The sequence below is a fragment of the Neomonachus schauinslandi genome, chromosome 3 (assembly GCF_002201575.2).
Source record: "Neomonachus schauinslandi chromosome 3, ASM220157v2, whole genome shotgun sequence".
Classification (NCBI taxonomy): domain Eukaryota; kingdom Metazoa; phylum Chordata; class Mammalia; order Carnivora; family Phocidae; genus Neomonachus; species Neomonachus schauinslandi.
The window spans coordinates 102,048,671-102,065,351 of NC_058405.1; the positions used below are offsets into that span (position 1 = coordinate 102,048,671).

A 16,681-nucleotide genomic window follows, 5' to 3' on the forward strand; every position below is an offset into this window, starting at 1 on the left:
ATTGTTGATTGGATTAGCTATTCCTTACACCTGAAATAATGTGTATATGGGGTTGGGTAGGGGTGGAAAAATAAAGAGGTAATTTCCTGTTGTCAGAGTCTTAGCCACTCACTTCTTCAACTTCACCATTGAAATCATTGTAGATTCAACTAATGATCGTTCATTTTTTATCAAGATAACCCCTTAGATTCGTATCACTTCATACCTCAAAAGCAGAGGAGGTAGGTGTAGTTTATGATCCTTTACAGATTAGCTTTATCTCACAGAATTCTCCCTAGTGGTGTTGAGGATGTGTCCATTCTTTAAAAGCACTGATATTGAGGGAAAGAATGAGATTGGAAATGACATAAAGCCTGAGATTTTTGTTCCTTTTGAGTTTGGAGAGACATGGATTCAAATTACATCACCATCATTTATTGTGTGTTTTTGGGCGAGCTATACAACCTCTCTAAAGCATTTCCCTCTTCAATAAAATGTGTCTAATTATGCTGCCTGTGTTGAGGATTGACTACATACAGACTAGGTATGTAAAATGTCAGTCTCAGTGCTCAGCACATAGGAGGCACTACAAAGATGGCAGCCCTTGTTGTTGCTGTCTGCAGGTGTGTTCATTTCCTCCAGAAGGAGAATCCCTCCTTTCCTTGGAAGGCATACTGTAGTAATTTAATGGGGGTAAGGAATTAGTTCTTCTGGGTAATGTGAAATCTTTTTCTCTATGGAGGCATACTTTAGAAGGGTTCTCAATATTAGGCTTCCAGAAATAGAATCTGGGTTTAATGATGAACTTGACATTGATCCCGTTTTTCTTCATTCCTTTCATGGAATGGCTAGTGACCTCTTCCAGGTGTTGATTTATAGACATCACTCCATTTTTTTCTTCTCTTTTCTTTGTTAAAAATTATTACAATTCTCTTGGGAGTCAGAGAAGTTCCTCTCTGATGATCAGAAGAAGGTTGAATTGCATCTACATATGTTAAATAATGGATTATTACTTTTATTGAGTACCTACTGTTAGCCAATAACTATGTCAGAGATTTAACAAAGATTATTTAGAAGAACAATAAGTTTATCATCAAAATGGGGCACTTTTGTGGTAAAAGTAAAGCAAATTGGTAGTGTTCAGATTTGAATTGAAGTCTGTTTGGCTTCAAAGTCAATATTCTTTCCATTACTTTCATGATAGTCGTAATAAAGACACATACCCAGATAAGGGTGTATATATGCATAGTTGTGTGTTTATATGTATCATGTTTTCTAACAAAATAATATGGAAGGTTAATAATTCCAAATGTGCCCAAGATGAATTTCTTTATTGATCTTCATTTGATTGAACCTTAACATCTGAAAATAGGTCTGACAAATTTTGTTGGCAATGAACCTGGCCCTCTAGTTCTGCTGTTTGGAAATGTTATTGAATTTGACATTTTTAAAAAACAGGCTCAAATAGTGAATTTGTAGGAAATAGGAGTCCTTGAAAACTCACTGAATACCAACCAGGGTTTCCTTGGGAGAATGATGTGTTAGCGACTGATTCCAGGAGAATGCATAAATAACAACAGGATTAACATTAGCTGACATTCTTATTTGTCTGAAATCTGAGCTGTGGCCTCTACCATAGGAAAGCATAAAGACTGTGTACTAACTTTTATTTCTAGTGTGACATTGGTGATTAAAATTCATTGTGAACAAGGAAAATGGAAGCAAAAATCTATTAGGCAACAAAAATGCCCATTTCTCTTTTCCCAGAATTCAAGAGCAATTCCTATACATTAAGCAATCTAATTCACCATATTTCTCCCCAGCAGGAAAATGTACATTTCTGTGACTTTTCATAGTGTTTTTTTAAACTCTCAGAATGCAGTTTGGCTTTTACCCTTCTACCATCTGTGCTATAAGAGATGTGTTCATCCATTCAATAAATGTACATTGACCGTGCCAAGCACTATGTTTAACGTTTGTGATACCTCAGAGAACAAAATAGTCAAAATCCTCTCCCCCTCATGGGGCTTAAATTTTAGTGAAGGTATACCAAATAAATATAATAAATAAGCTATATACTGTATACATGAGCTGTGGGGAAAAACAACAACAACAACAAAACATTACAGTAGGGTTGCTGGGATGCTGTGATGTGGCGTCAGCTCAAGTTACAGACCTAAACAGGGTCATTACAGAAGCCTCATTTGAACAAGCAGGATGTGGTGGGGGAACTTGAAAGAAGTGAGGAAAGTAGCCTTTCAGATAACTAGGGGAAGAATATTCCAGGAAAAGGGAAGAGCTAGAAAATTACCCTAGGTCCTACATATTAATATTCCTCAAAAAGTTCTTTAGTTGCATAGCTTTGGGGCTACTCTTCTTACCAGCTGGACTCCACTGGTCAGCATTTTAGCTCTAAATACTATGAGGGCCAGTTCCTTAAGTGTGTTCCCATGAAAGGAATGGTCACCAAGAGGAGTCCATTCTGGAAGTGCTCCCTGAGACCAGAACTCTTCGGAAGTTCCTTGGGGCAAATGGCTTAAGTAAACTTGAAAGGAGACAGGAGCTAGTCTATGTTATGCTACCATGGGAAATTAGAGAACTATAAAGAAGTTAGCATAGTACAGCCTTATGTTTGCTTCAAGAGTATGTTTTTAACCAAGACATGTATAGACTCCAAGAAACCCCTTCATTCCGCATTACAGTGTACTTGTAAATTTATGTCGCCTTCCAACATAACACTAAGCACTCACATTGTATATTATGAGGTGGGCATAGAAATGAGAGAGACAGGATGCATCTGCTCATCACTTGCCACCTTTTCTCTTTGTGTGTTTATCTCCTGTCATCAGGCATCATGATCTTAGGCACTACGTTATTCTCTACCTCAAAACATTGCAAGATATGCGTTTTATAAACTACCTTAGTACTTGTGTCTTTTCTTATGTCCTGATTAGCATCTGAAGTATTAGATCCTACATCTCAACTCAGAGGATGGTGAAAAGCATTCTCAGACGATAAATAGTAAGGTGGCCCTGTTTACTAGATAGCATAAGGAAAGCATTTTAAATGCTTAATGTCAGATAACTGAGGGATGACCTGATGCTGGAACAGCTGTGCCTCCAGATCCCTTGTGTTGACTTAGAGAGTCCATTCTGGCTGAAGACACTGTAACACACAAGAATATTGGAAAATGTCAACATCTTTCTTGGAAGTGACACCTCAGATTACCCACCAGCAACTTCCACCACTTCACCAGGAAACAACAATTTTCATGCAAAAATGGCTGTTCTGCCTCTTAAATGATCACTTAGAATTTGAAATCGAATATAAGACAGCACTATTAAAAGGTGACAGTGACCAATGTAGATTATTTTTTTTTTAAGATTTTATTTATTTATTCATGAGAGAGAGAGAGAGGCAGAGGGAGGAGCAGGCTCCCAAGGAGCAGGGAGCCCGATGTGGGACTCGATCCCAGGACCCTGAGATCATGACCTGAGCCGAAGGCAGACGCTTAACCATCTGAGCCACCCAGGTGCCCGACAGTGACCAATGTAGATTAAAACTCCTAAGAAGATCTGGAGGCAGAAGCTGTGTGGTTGATATAATTACATATCCTGTGTGATATAACTGCACAGAAAAGCCCATGGTTTCAATTCTTGGGTCTGGCACTGAATAGCTGGGCTCTAATAATCCATCCCCCCTTGTCTCTGGTGTGTATGAATTTATCCTTATTATGATCTATCTGTGCAGACTCATAGAATTGTATCTGGGTCTCCTGCAGCCTACTTTGATTTGTTTCTATAACAACCCCCTGTGGCCAGCCTGTTTGTCCCTAACATCTCTTTAAGGCACTAAACCCAATTTTAGATTTTTTCGATAAAATTCTTTTTCCTTGAGAAGACTCTGGGGATTTGTTGATGGATCTTTATAGATGATACTGAAGCCAGGGATAGAGCTAAGGAAAAGGATGGCAGGCAACACTTGGCTTGGTTATTGGCCTCCTTTGGCCGTTGGAACTGTGTAAGTGCTGGAACAGGGTTGGTGTGTTGTGAAGAGTTGTTGGTCCAACACCTGCTTCAGCCTGTCACTGTGCTAATTGCTGGAGAATTCAGGAAACAGAAAACTTTCAGTCTGTGTTCACTTAGTTCATGCATCTTAAGAATCTTGTAAAAAGATCTTCTTTGAATTATGATGGAGTTCCCTCTTGAGAAATTGAAAAGATTTTAAGTCGAAATGCATTTACTCTACATAACCTACCAAGCATCGTAGCTTCACCTAGCCTACCTTAAATGTGCTTAGAATGCTCATATCAGCTTATAGTTGGGCAAAATCATCTAACACAAAGTCTCTTTTATAATAATATTGAATATCTCATGTAATCTTTTGACTACTATACTCAAAGTGAAAACCGGAATGGTTGTAGGGATACAGAATGGTTGCAGGTGTATCTATAATTTACCCTTGTGATCTCATAGCTGACTGGGAGCTGCGGCTTACTGCCACTGCCCAGCATCACGAGACTATTGGACCATGTATTGCTAGGTGAAAAAAGATGAGAATTCAAAATTCGAAGTATGGTTTCTACTGAATGTGTATCACTTTCACACTATCACAAGTCAAAAATTTGTAAGTTGAGCTACCATAAGTCAGGGACTCTCTGTAATATTACTCTTTAAAAACTAGAGCATCCAGAACACAATCACCATATTCTTTATTTTTTTTTAATTTTTAAAAATTATGTTATGTTAATCACCATACATTACATCATTAGTTTTTGATGTAGTGTTCCATGATTCATTGTTTACATATAACACCCAGTGCTCCATGCGGTACATGCCCTCTTTAATACCCATCACCAGGCTAACCTATCTCCCCACCTCCCTCCCCTCTAGAGCCCTCAGTTTGTTTCTCAGAGTCCATAGTCTCTCATGGTTCGTCTCCCCCTCCGATTTACCCCCCTTCATTTTCCCCTTCCTGCTATCTTCTTTTTTTTTAACATATAATGTATGATTTGTTTCAGAGGTACAGGTCTGTGATTCCACAGTCTTACACAATTCACAGCTCACCATATTCTTTAAGAGTGTTTAATAGTTGATAATATTCTTACAAATCATCCCATATCTAGGAATGTGGCTTTTTTGTTTATTTACTTTTTTCCTAGAATGAGTAGCACTTATAAACATGACTGGTTCATTGTAAATGTTCAGAAAACAATGAATGAATGAATGACCACTCATATGTAGGGCAGTTCCAGAGCAATACTATGCTCAGGATACTTTCTTCCATGATTATACTTATTATATAACATGTGTGAAGGATTCAAAGTCATTTCTTATAAAGAGCAGCTGAAATTGGCATCGTCAAGGAGATTAAATAAGAACATCTACCCAAGGCAGGGATGGACACATGAAGCATGATATGACATGGTCCCCTATGGCCGCCTTGCTTCTGCTAACAGTGTGTCTGGTTTTCCAGATAAGAAGTTTCTGTTTTCATTAGGTTATAAGAGTAGCTTGAGAAAGGGTGAGGGATGAGATCACAGTCTGAATTTGTAAAAGTTTGCCTTCCAGAACAGAACGGCATGCCTATCACCTACCATATCTTCTTTATCTTCCCCCGTTGATCATCTACCACAGCACTAATACCCTGTACATGATGGGAACTCAGTACATTTTTGAAATGAATTAATGGATTCATTAAGGTTGCATCTTTTTTTGTTTTAAACTTTTAATTAGGCAGCTTTCCTGCATGACTTGAGGAGTAAAGGAGTCATGACCTGGAGCCCTCAGGAGACTCTGCTTTAGACAAGAGACAATAGTTTCAAAGAATCTATAAATTGTTTCAAGAGAAGAAGACTGATGCCTTTTTATTGAGTCTGTCTTTTACTGGTGCATATTGTTTCATGAGTCCCCATTGTGCCACTTTAAGTCCTCTTGGATGGAAGATTCATTCCCCTGTTAGTGTAAGAAAGTTAACGTCCTGCTAAGTGCTGTGCATAGCGATAGAAGTCTATTAATAATACATATGTGGAGTTTGGCTAGTGAAGCCATCTGCTGAAGGGCAAAGAGCTTTGCACTTCAGAGTAGCTTTCCATAATCAATAGTCCCACTCTATTCAATAAAAAATTACCAGAGCATAAAATATCTAAAGTGTGATCTGTTCCCTTTATTTTGGTCATCTGTTCAGCAAAAAATGACAAGTTAATTCTGTCCTAATGCATTTACAACTTTAAAAGGACAACAGACATTATCATAAATTAGTCATGCTGCAATACACTGATTTTTAATATACAGACATTTAATTTGAATACCTTACACTAGGGTTTCAATTTCAAGAGTGTTTGCAAATCTATATGTGCTTAGTCAAAACATGACCATTAACGAATGCGATCATTCTTTCAATCTGTCATCATTAAATCACTTAAGATTCTATTCCATGTTGCTTTGCTTTAAATCCAAGTTTTAGAAGGAGAAAAGAAATCCACACTTTGTAAGCAATTCCAAGCCTTGTGAAAGTGATAAAGCATACATTCTAAAGGGCAGAGGTTGCTATAAAATTCTGATGGGCCTGCAATCCTGTTGCTATTAGAATCACTTTATGTCACATTAGTAGGACGGAGGTATTTTAAAAATAGTCACTAAATGTGCCCACTTTTCTAATTTTGGCTTTGCTAATTTAGGATGTCTCTACTCATTGCTTCACAACAATGAATCCATTTCTTACTCCTTCTGCCCTCCCCCCTTCCATTTGAAGAATAGTTTGAGTACAGGATTCCTTGAATGAGACGTCACTGTCTGGAAGACAAGCTGGTTATCTCGGCAATTGAATTTGGAGGCCTTGAATTGCTTTTCCTAGTCCAGAATTTGTCTCCTATATTTCTTAATGGGAATATGTATTTCTACTGTTAGAAATTTTTCTTTGATTTAATCTTGGTTTCTTCTTTAAGCTGCATGCACCTTCTTAGAATGATAACATTTTAATATTAATTTTTTTATAGTTTATTTTATTCCAGTATAGGTAAGAGTATTATATTAGTTTCAGGTGCACAGTATAGTGATTCAGCAATTCCATACATCAACTGGTGCTCATCATGACCAGTGCATGCCTAACTTTTAATATGTATCATGTGGATACATTTATTGACCATTTCCTAAGAGGAGACCTGCATTATGGGGAACATATGAACAGATTGGGCACTGAGTTTCAGGTGTGAGAGAAGGATTTGGAAGGCAGATTCTAGAAAGTAAGTGAAGAAAAACTGAATTTCACAGTTACAATACATGATTGCCCTGATATATGGGTTCTTGTCCCCATTCCTGGGCTGTCTCATTTAAGAATTCACTTCCTCAGACCAAGTCCAAGATTTACTTGTCCTCGTAATGGCTGGGCAGGTAGCTACCTATTGCCAACTGAACTTATTTTCTATATCCTTTGATCAACTTTCTTTGGTTTGCCATTCACTATTTTAATCTATCTGTCATTTCATTAACAAGATGTGCTTCAGAGTCAGATAAATCTGACTTTGAACCTTGCTCTTCCAATTACTTATATGATGTTGGAAGAATTATTTCTTTTTTATTCCAATTATCCCATCTGTAAAGGGGAAAGCATACTTTCCTCATAGGATTGTTGGGAAGATTTAATGAGGTTACATGCCTGAATTTGTCAGTGCAGTACCTAGCATGGAGTAGGCGTGCAAAAGCTATGGGTTATTGTCATTACTACTTGAAGGATGTGTCATGATACTCTAGGAGCTCAAATAAATTTACCGTTGGCTATTGTGTTCAGCCAGAACACTTGAAAAAAGCAAATGGATCCTACACATTTGTAGGATGAGCACTGAGTAGTGTCTTTCATTCATTCCATGGCTCTCTTAACCCACTTGAGGCATTTCCATAATGGATTTCAAAGTGCCATGTACCCACAGGAGGTAGGACTCTGGCCTTTGAAATTCCCATATTTCCTTCTTAACCAAAGGACAAAATGAGGGTGTGTTAAAAGGCAGCAGAGTTGGGAGAGAGAGGGTGGAAAATGTCTTTGACAGGGACTTCACTGTTGAAGAGAATGTCCCAGGCAGTCAGGCAGCCAACTTGTCTGGGGCTGGAGGACCATTGCTGTCACAGCTTCTAAAGGAGAAAGTGAGTACCATTAGCCAAGAGGACTCCTTTGATTCCTCATTCTGTCAGTCCCTGGAGACACTTTGCCAGGTTGAGGGAGATCGGGATGTTCAGGTTTCATGGTTGCGGGGTGATTTGTTGACTAAACGTAGGTAATGCTTTTGAAACAAATAAGGAGGTTGAGGAAAGACTGTGAAAGACGGGCAGTTAAAAAAGGAATATAGAAGTCCTTTTCTGGTGAGCATTTTCCCTCTGCTGCTTGCTGGGCTGGTGTTTTCTCTGAGGTGGTAAACAATTGAGGTAGTGATAAATGCCTTATATTTTTTCAGAGAATTTGCCGTTTGCCAGTGAATAGAATTCAGGTGTTGTTGGTTAATGAGCTACCGACAGGGTTTTTGTTACTTTATATAAAACCATAGTCATTAAACTTTTCATTTTTCTCCCTAATGACTTCCAAAATTCTTCCATTACTAATTCTTCTAGGGTCACAATAAATTAATTGAAAAAGCTATTTGTACAGCTTGGCCCAGTCCTTTCAAACAAGCAAACAAATTGCTGTGACTTGCTGTAATTCTGAACTCTGTGTTTCTTTTATGCTCTTTGCTGAATTTTGGTTGTTGGAAGTTAGGCCATGGTATTCCTGGATCTCTAACATTAGGACTTGATGAAATCAATGAAATCCTCATACATAAAACGTTACTCTGTGTGTGTGTGTGTGTGTGTGTGTGTGTGTGTGGTGTTTTCTGTGGAAGCAAGGAGCAAATGTACATGTAGAAGGATATAAGCAGAAAGGGAATTAGCATTTACTGAACATTTGTTACGTGCTGTGTTCAGCATGTGGGTTTATTATACCCATTTTACAGATGAGGAAACAGAACTGGGCCAAGGTCACATGTGCCTAGTAAGTGGCAGAGCATAGGTCCATTGAGCTGAAAATCATGCCTGTTGTCTATACCACACTGTTCCCCTTTTTGCCTACCTTATTTGCTAATTATATCATAGGAGTTTCCTACTCAGTTGCTGTATCTGACCCCCTCCTTAATGGCCAGGGAGCTCTTCTGCTAGGCAACCGGTGGAGGAAGAGGGTCTGAAGTGAGCCCTTGGTAACCATCCCCCGCAACAAACCCTTACCCCATTGCACCTTGCCCTGGAATACAGAGCCACCTGCCCTGAGACTCCGATACATGAGGGATAAGCCTTTTGCTTGAGTGACCACGGAGAACAAGGTGAGAACTTTGAGTGAGGAGAAAAGGCTTCAGAACTTGACCTCTGGAGAAGGCCTGCCTCTGGGAAGAACCAAACTTTTCTCGTCTCTCACGCCCGGGAATTGGAAACAGATTATTGTCTGTATTGCCTGCCTAAGCAGGACCTACACTCCGAAGTTTTGTCCTGCCTACTGACTAAGCTTCCAGCCTTGGAGAACCACGTGAAAATGAAGTAGGGAAGCTGAGGGTGATCAGTTGTATCACAACAAACCCCATAGGATTGTCCAAATCCTTTTCCTACCATGGGATTTTCATAAGACTTATGATTGTCAGCTCTCAAGCTTTTTAGAGTGATGCCATGCATTGTGAAGGAGTTTGATCACTATTAGGTTTCTTAGAGATTTGCTTTCTTATTTTGATGTCTGTGACTTGATTTCAATTTTACGCTAGTTTCTGAAAGGCCAGGGTTTTTGTGACACACACTTATTTTTATTGCTTTTTTTTTTTTCTTTTAAGCAATTGCAAAGCTGAGGAATTTTTCCTCAAATCTGAAATGGGACAGCAGTTATGAGAATGTTCTTAGGTTTTGTTTATTTTTCTAGAAGTTAATGAGACTATGGGTATTTATGTGAATGCTGTAGGGTTCTATTAATGCTGTGGGCTTGAAGAATGTTGTAATAATCCCCAAAAGGAAATTCTGTCTGAAATATTCTCCAGGTATGAGTGCAGTGTTGTTATGGTTGTTTTGTTTTCAGCAAGCTGTGTACAAACTCTGTTGTGTTTTCTCTCCTTGTGTGTGTGTGTGGGTGTGTGTCTCTTACTATGTATCTTAACCAGGAAGATATATTCCTAAATCAGTTTAAATAACAATATTTCTGCATATATAAAAAAGTAACTCATCAGTTAAATGTAGTGCCACATTGTTAACTCATTTTTAATGTGTATGCCTTCATCCCAGTGGGGTCCAATAAATAGAAATACTTTCCTATATCAAGGAGGTTGAAAAGTCGGTCATCTCTATCCATTTAAAACCATGTATCCCCAACTTCGCACATTCACACACTACTACCCTACTAATTTCAAAAGGCTGACTTTCACATAGTCATCCAGAAGTCTGTGAAGTGATACCCCATGACAAGGTCAGCTGCTATGGAATAGGCTCATCTGGTTTCCATCTTCTTCCTCTGATTCTTCACTCTCTTATGGCTTCAGAGCTGAGACACAACCCCTGTTTATCCATATTTCCTTTCTTCACTCCTCTCATCCCATACTGCTACCATGAGAGGCTACTGGGATTTTTTTTCCCTAGGAGATAAAAGGGATTTAGTACCCAAGGCCAATTGACTTTTTTATCCATAGGTGAAGATTTGGCCCTAGAAAAAGAGATTATTAAATACATTTGATGTCATGACTTACATTTTCTTTAGAATCTTATATTTTCCTTACTTGTTCTTCTTCTTTTGAATAAATCAAATTTCTTTTAAATAAATCCAGGTATTCCTGGAGGACCTCTGAATGGAAAGAATGTCAAGTCTCTCTTCTCCTCGAGCAGCAGGACCCCCACTGGCATGTGACGGGACCCGTTTGTGGAGGTGGGATCCAGACCCGGGACGTATACTGTGCCCAGAGCACCCCAGCGTCCACCGCACAGAAGGCCAAGGAAGGTAGGCAGCCAGTTCCAGGGACAGATGGTGCTGCTGATTGGAAGGGAAATCAACTCTAACACCATCTCCTCATATTCTCCTTGATATTATGGACCCTCAGCCCTCACAGATTTAATATTTGTTTTGTCGAGAATTTGCAGATCAGCCCTAAGTTTTGCTACTTGCAATAATTGGGAATAGTTAAAAATAAGAGCAATAATAATAACTCAAAAGTCAGCCTCAAAAGATCATTGTGAAAATTAAATGAGAAAATATACCTAAGTGCTGTAGCAAAAATAAATGCTATCAGCTGAGAGGGGCTGGTAGACTGCAGTGAGTCAATTGGTCATGCATTTAGTAGCATTCTTTTTTTGTTTTGTTTCGTTTTCTCCCAAGAAGGTTGTTTGTATGAATTTGTGAATGTAGGAATTTAAGACATATCACCTTCAAATGTTGAGGATCTAGTTTTACTGGCAAGTTTCAAGTAATGTGAAAAGGAAAAGAGAAAGGAGGCAGAGGAGGAGGAGAAACAACTTTTCTCCACATTAGGCTCTCTGATAGGCAGGTACAACCTCAGCAGGAGTCCACTTGTTCCAGAGTTTGAGACAGTGATAACAGATAGGGACTGAAAAACTGGGCCAGATTTATTTATGTCTATTGATTGAAAGCCAAAAGTGAGCAATAATGCTTCTACTCTGGAAGAATGCGTGGCCTGTCCCAGCCACATCAGAGGACATAGCAGTGCCCTCTGCAGAAGTAGTCAAGGTGGGAAAGTTTTCTCGAGTATGTACATAAATCCTCTACTGTAGAATTTGGTTATAAAGGCATGATGCAAGCTTTCTTGGCATGGAAGTGCATGCATTTTACCCTATAAAGCTTTTCATACCAGGTACTTTTTTTTTTGAGTTTATGTGACATGGCCTCTCAACATTCCAGAGGCGTCTACAACCATAACCTTGGATAATTCACCCTCTCACTCATAGAGTCTTTACAGATCTTTACAGAATCCTTAGTGTTTGCTTGAACAATTAAAGTTACAGTGTTTCATTCAATTTTCTTCCTTATCTAATGTCACTTTTGAAAAGTGACAGTTTACACACTTTCTATTCCAGGGTAGAACATGACTATGCTTACTTCTCTGACTTCGGAATAACAGGATTTAGATAAAGAACTCTAGATTATTCTTTCAGACCTTGGTAATTGTTTTAGTCTAACTCTCTTTCTTCCTTTTTACTATTGTCTATAGTACTAGGGTTTCCAGGGGTCAGCAACTGCATTAAAGACATAGTATAGCCTACTACGAACTTGGTAGTCATTAACAAAGGCTTTATTTTGCTCTTGTGTGGAACTGAACAGGAAAGATTGTTCAGCTATTATTTTCCATTCTGATAAACACCTAATTTCCTACTGTTAACATTTATAGATATACCTTGACACATCCGACAACATGAGAATTTCTTCTTGGTTCAAGTTAAACATAAGAGAACAATTGAATTGCTATTGTAAGTGACCAGTGAATGTGTTTGCCCAATTAAAGAGGCCAGATTTAAATGTTTCTAACCTTTTCTGCTAATGCAGTAATAAAGGCCAAAATTAGGGGCACCTGGGTGGCTCAGTCGTTAAGCGTCTGCCTTCGGCTCAGGTCATGATCCCAGGGTCCTGGGATCGAGCCCCACATTGGGCTCCCTGCTCAGCGGGAAGCCTGCTTCTCCCTCTCCCACTTCCTCTGCTTGTGTTCCCTCTCTCGCTGTGTCTCTCTCTGTCAAATAAATAAATAAAATCTTTAAAAAAAAAAAAAGGCCAAAATTGGTGACAGGTTTTGCATTTCAGCTTTTGTGAACATTGCTTTTTTTTATGTTAGATTGTAGAGAGAGAAGGAATTTTATTTTTATTTATTTTATTTATTTATTTTTAAAGATTTTATTTATTTATTTGAGAGAGAGAATGAGATAGAGAGAGAGCATGAGAGGGGGGAGGGTCAGAAGGAGAAGCAGACTCCCTGCTGAGCAGGGAGCCTGATGCGGGACTCGATCCCGGGACTCCAGGATCATGACCTGAGCTGAAGGCAGTCGCTTAACCAACTGAGCCACCCAGGCGCCCGAGAAGGAATTTTAATAGCATTGATGTTGGAAACTCTTTTATCAATGACAATTGACTTTCCCACAGGTTAATTTTTCCTTAGACTCTAGGATACTCTCTTCAATCTCTAGAGTCAAATTGCTTGACTTTTCTTCCCTATAAAATCCCACCATCCACTATGAGTTCGCTGCTCTGCATTTCAAGAACCTGATCTTAGAGGAACACAACTCTGAGGAAAACACTACCACCACCACCCATGAATCAAAACCAAAGCCAAAACCAAAATAAAGCACCAAACCAAGACCCATTTCCATAGGTCTCTCCTGCAATAGAATAAAATAGAATCTAAATTCCAGAATGAGGAGGAAAAAAAAAAAAAAAACCCTAAAGGAATGCTAATTCTATCCCAAGTGCCTCCAAGTCTCTTACATAGGCTGGATACTGAGGTAGAATTCTCTGTTAGCAACTTAGACATCCCAGTCCCCATTTAACCTCAATTCATGGTGCTTATAGAAATGGCATCATACCTATGGCATATTTACCTAGTTCTTTTGTTCAGTGTTCATGTGATGTTTTAAATGCAGCCAAAATAGTGCTGTAACAATCAATATGAGAAGCATTATCTGCAATAGTAGCCAAGCCAATAGAATAGGGAATGAAAATGTAGAAGAGTATTTATGATTTTGTTTACCAGTTATTGTGGAGAGAATTGTGTTTCTCATGTATAATTCAGAAATATCGGCAAGAGTGATGCTTACCTGTAAGTCTAAAAGTTTGGTTTGGTGAGACCATTTTCTTCTTGCTCTTTTCTCAAATGAAATTAAAACTACTCAGCCTGCATTCAAGCATCATTTCTCAGGAGATAAAGCATTGAAATAAAGAACACACCTTCAAAATCTAATAAAGACTGGGACATAGATATTTTCCATTCATGAAAACATGGCCCGGAGACTGAAATATCAACAAATATGGAGTGAAATGACATAGAGATAGAATGTATTTATATGGTGAAGAACCCCCCCTCCGAAAAAAAAAAACCTAAATAAAAAATTGGGGAAAGGTATTGGTGTGCTTGCAATTAAGAAGAACCCTTACTGAATTTTTTTCTTATTTCAGATTCATTATTTGGCATTAAATGGACACAGCTCTTTTAAGGATGGGACACAGTTTAGCTTTGAGCTGTTAAATGCATTAGTTGCTTCCTCCACTCCAGTAAGATTAAGTAGTTCTTAAAAGTCCTACATCTTTATCATGTTGGGCCCAGAGTTGACATTAAGGAAGTACATGGTCAGATAAGGGAATGTGTCCTGGGATGTTAAGTAGTATATGGAGACTTAATGTATTTTGGGTGTAAGTAGTATATGGAGACTTCATATGTTTGAGTTGCAGGCTTTAATTTTGACCTGTATAGAACTTTGATAAGCCACGTGAATGTTGTTCCTGTCTTTTGGGTCATTATATTATTTTTAAATATATTGATTTGGTGAGTAAAAAGTGGATGAAAAATCACAGTCTTTTTTTTTTTTTTTTTTTAGTAATTCATTAAGTGCCAGCTATGTTTTAGACTGTGTACTAGACACTGATATGATGAAGGTGCCTCTCATTACTTTATAGTTTTTTTTTTTAAGTTGGAACAGCAATCGAACTAACGGTTATGCTATAGTGTCATAAGTAATGTGATCATTATATATATAATATGGCTAAAATCATTTATTGATGTCTGAGGGTTATCTTCATAAAGGAGGTAATGCTTAAAGAGAGTTTGTAGGATCATTAGGAAAGAATGTTCTCAGTGGGGGCAGAGGGGACATATGTAAAGGAATGGAGACATTTGTGTTCAGTGGTGGCATGTGAATTGCTGTGAGGGGAGCCCAGGGAATAAGGAAGTGACAGTGACACTGGAAATCTAGGCCTTTTGTGCTATCCTGGAGGTAAGACTTTGTTTTTGAGATATGGGTACAGCCTTTCTTTCCCCACTGCAGGTTTTTAAGCAGAGAAGAAATCTCATATTCTTAGCTGTCTATAAGAATGCATAAATGTCAGTATACCAAGAGAATTCTCGGGAGCGCTCATGTCCTACTTGCAAACTTATCTGGTTATCCAAGAAGTTTTTGAGATATGAAATAAAGTAATTTACATTATGAACAGATGAACAGATTTTTTAAGGGGCAATTGAAAGAGCTATCTATTCCACCATCATTTGAGGGCCTATCTTTAGAAGTCGGTTTTAAAGTCAATAAACTCGTTTGGGTGTGAGAATAAAGTTTAAGGAAAAAATGCTATTAGAACTTCCTTTGGTGTTGACTCTTAGAGGAGAAATGGGTTAACAGCATTTTCCTCTCACTTTGTGCTAACAGAGACAGAAATAACTGGATGAATAATTAACAGCAGGCTATTTGATGGCAGTTCACATGAGACCAAAAGATAGAAGACAATTGTAATCATTCTACTTTGGAAACATCCTCAATTATTGGATGTTGGGGTTAAGCTGTAGGAGAAAGTCAGTATATGTATAGTTCATATAATACATATTTATATTTCAAATATTCTCTCCAGACATTCTCCCCAAAGTGTGAAAGCTGAGAAAAGTTTAGGAAGAGAATATTAGATATTTAAAGGCAATTAGGTCACCAGGAGCCTAAACTGAGATTGGTTTCTACTGGTTCCATTTCATTGCTTATGTATCTAAATTTAGTGGTTTTTTTTTTTTTAATCAAGTATAACAAACTAGTTTTAGTGTGATACGGCAAATGTTTGTTGAATTACAGTGCTTAGCAGAGATATTGAAGAGTTCTTACTTTACCACTCATTAAATTATCAGGCTGTTCTTGACGTTAAAAATGTCTTATTTAGCTCAAGATATAATTCAGATGATTGAAATGGGAATAGGAGGGAGCTGGCCTGGACAAATGATGGAGGTGGGATATTTGAGGAGAAAGTCTAGCATTAAGTAGAGGCTACTCCTGGGAAAAATAAATGACTTGTGGAAAAATGGGTCTTTTAGACAACACGTGGGTGAGTCCTGCTTAATTTGATTTCCTGAAGAGGAAGAACGCATGTGCTTCTTCATGCAATATATTGTTATATATTTTTTCAAAATCAGCACAACAAAACTGATAATTCAGTGCCATGTGCTACTGAAACCAAAGCTTGTGGCATCATGCAGGAGCAAGATTGTCAAGGACCTAGAACTAAATGCGAGTTTGAATTTTCTAATTCTTTTACCAGTGGTATTTTAGCTTTGTTATTCCTCCTGCACTAGGCTCATACCCCTGTAAAACACATCACTTTTTGCCTGATATCCAGTCATTGATATCATTGTCCTTGTCACACATTAGGCTATAAAGCCCTTGAAGGCCATTCTTGAGGTCCTACTTTGTATTTCCAAGTGCCAGAGCCCAGCATGTAAATAGAAAATTGCAAATGCATATGGAATTCAAAATGAAAAGCCCATCAAGTGAGAGACTGATATATTAAGTTTTGTTGGATTCTTTTTGCTTTATGGACAGCACAGAGAAAGAGATTGCTTTACTGTTAAAAAAAAAAAAATGATCTGCTGTTTGGATATCAGCATTCCTTGCCAAGCCCAGGTGGTCCACAGGGCCTGGAATGGAATCAGGTAAAATGGAATATCTGAGGATCATGAAGTGATGGAAAT

The 16,681-nt window shown here is 38.3% G+C and overlaps 1 protein-coding gene across 1 annotated transcript in view; it reads left to right on the top strand.

Moving 5' to 3' along the window:
• Positions 1 to 16,681, top strand: part of THSD7B (thrombospondin type 1 domain containing 7B) — a 727,150-nt gene that overhangs the window by 203,018 nt on the left and 507,451 nt on the right. The window contains exon 4 of the mRNA XM_021695876.1: positions 10,796 to 10,965. Within this exon, the coding sequence (XP_021551551.1) occupies positions 10,796 to 10,965 (170 nt within the window). The remainder of the gene's footprint in view (positions 1 to 10,795; positions 10,966 to 16,681) is intronic.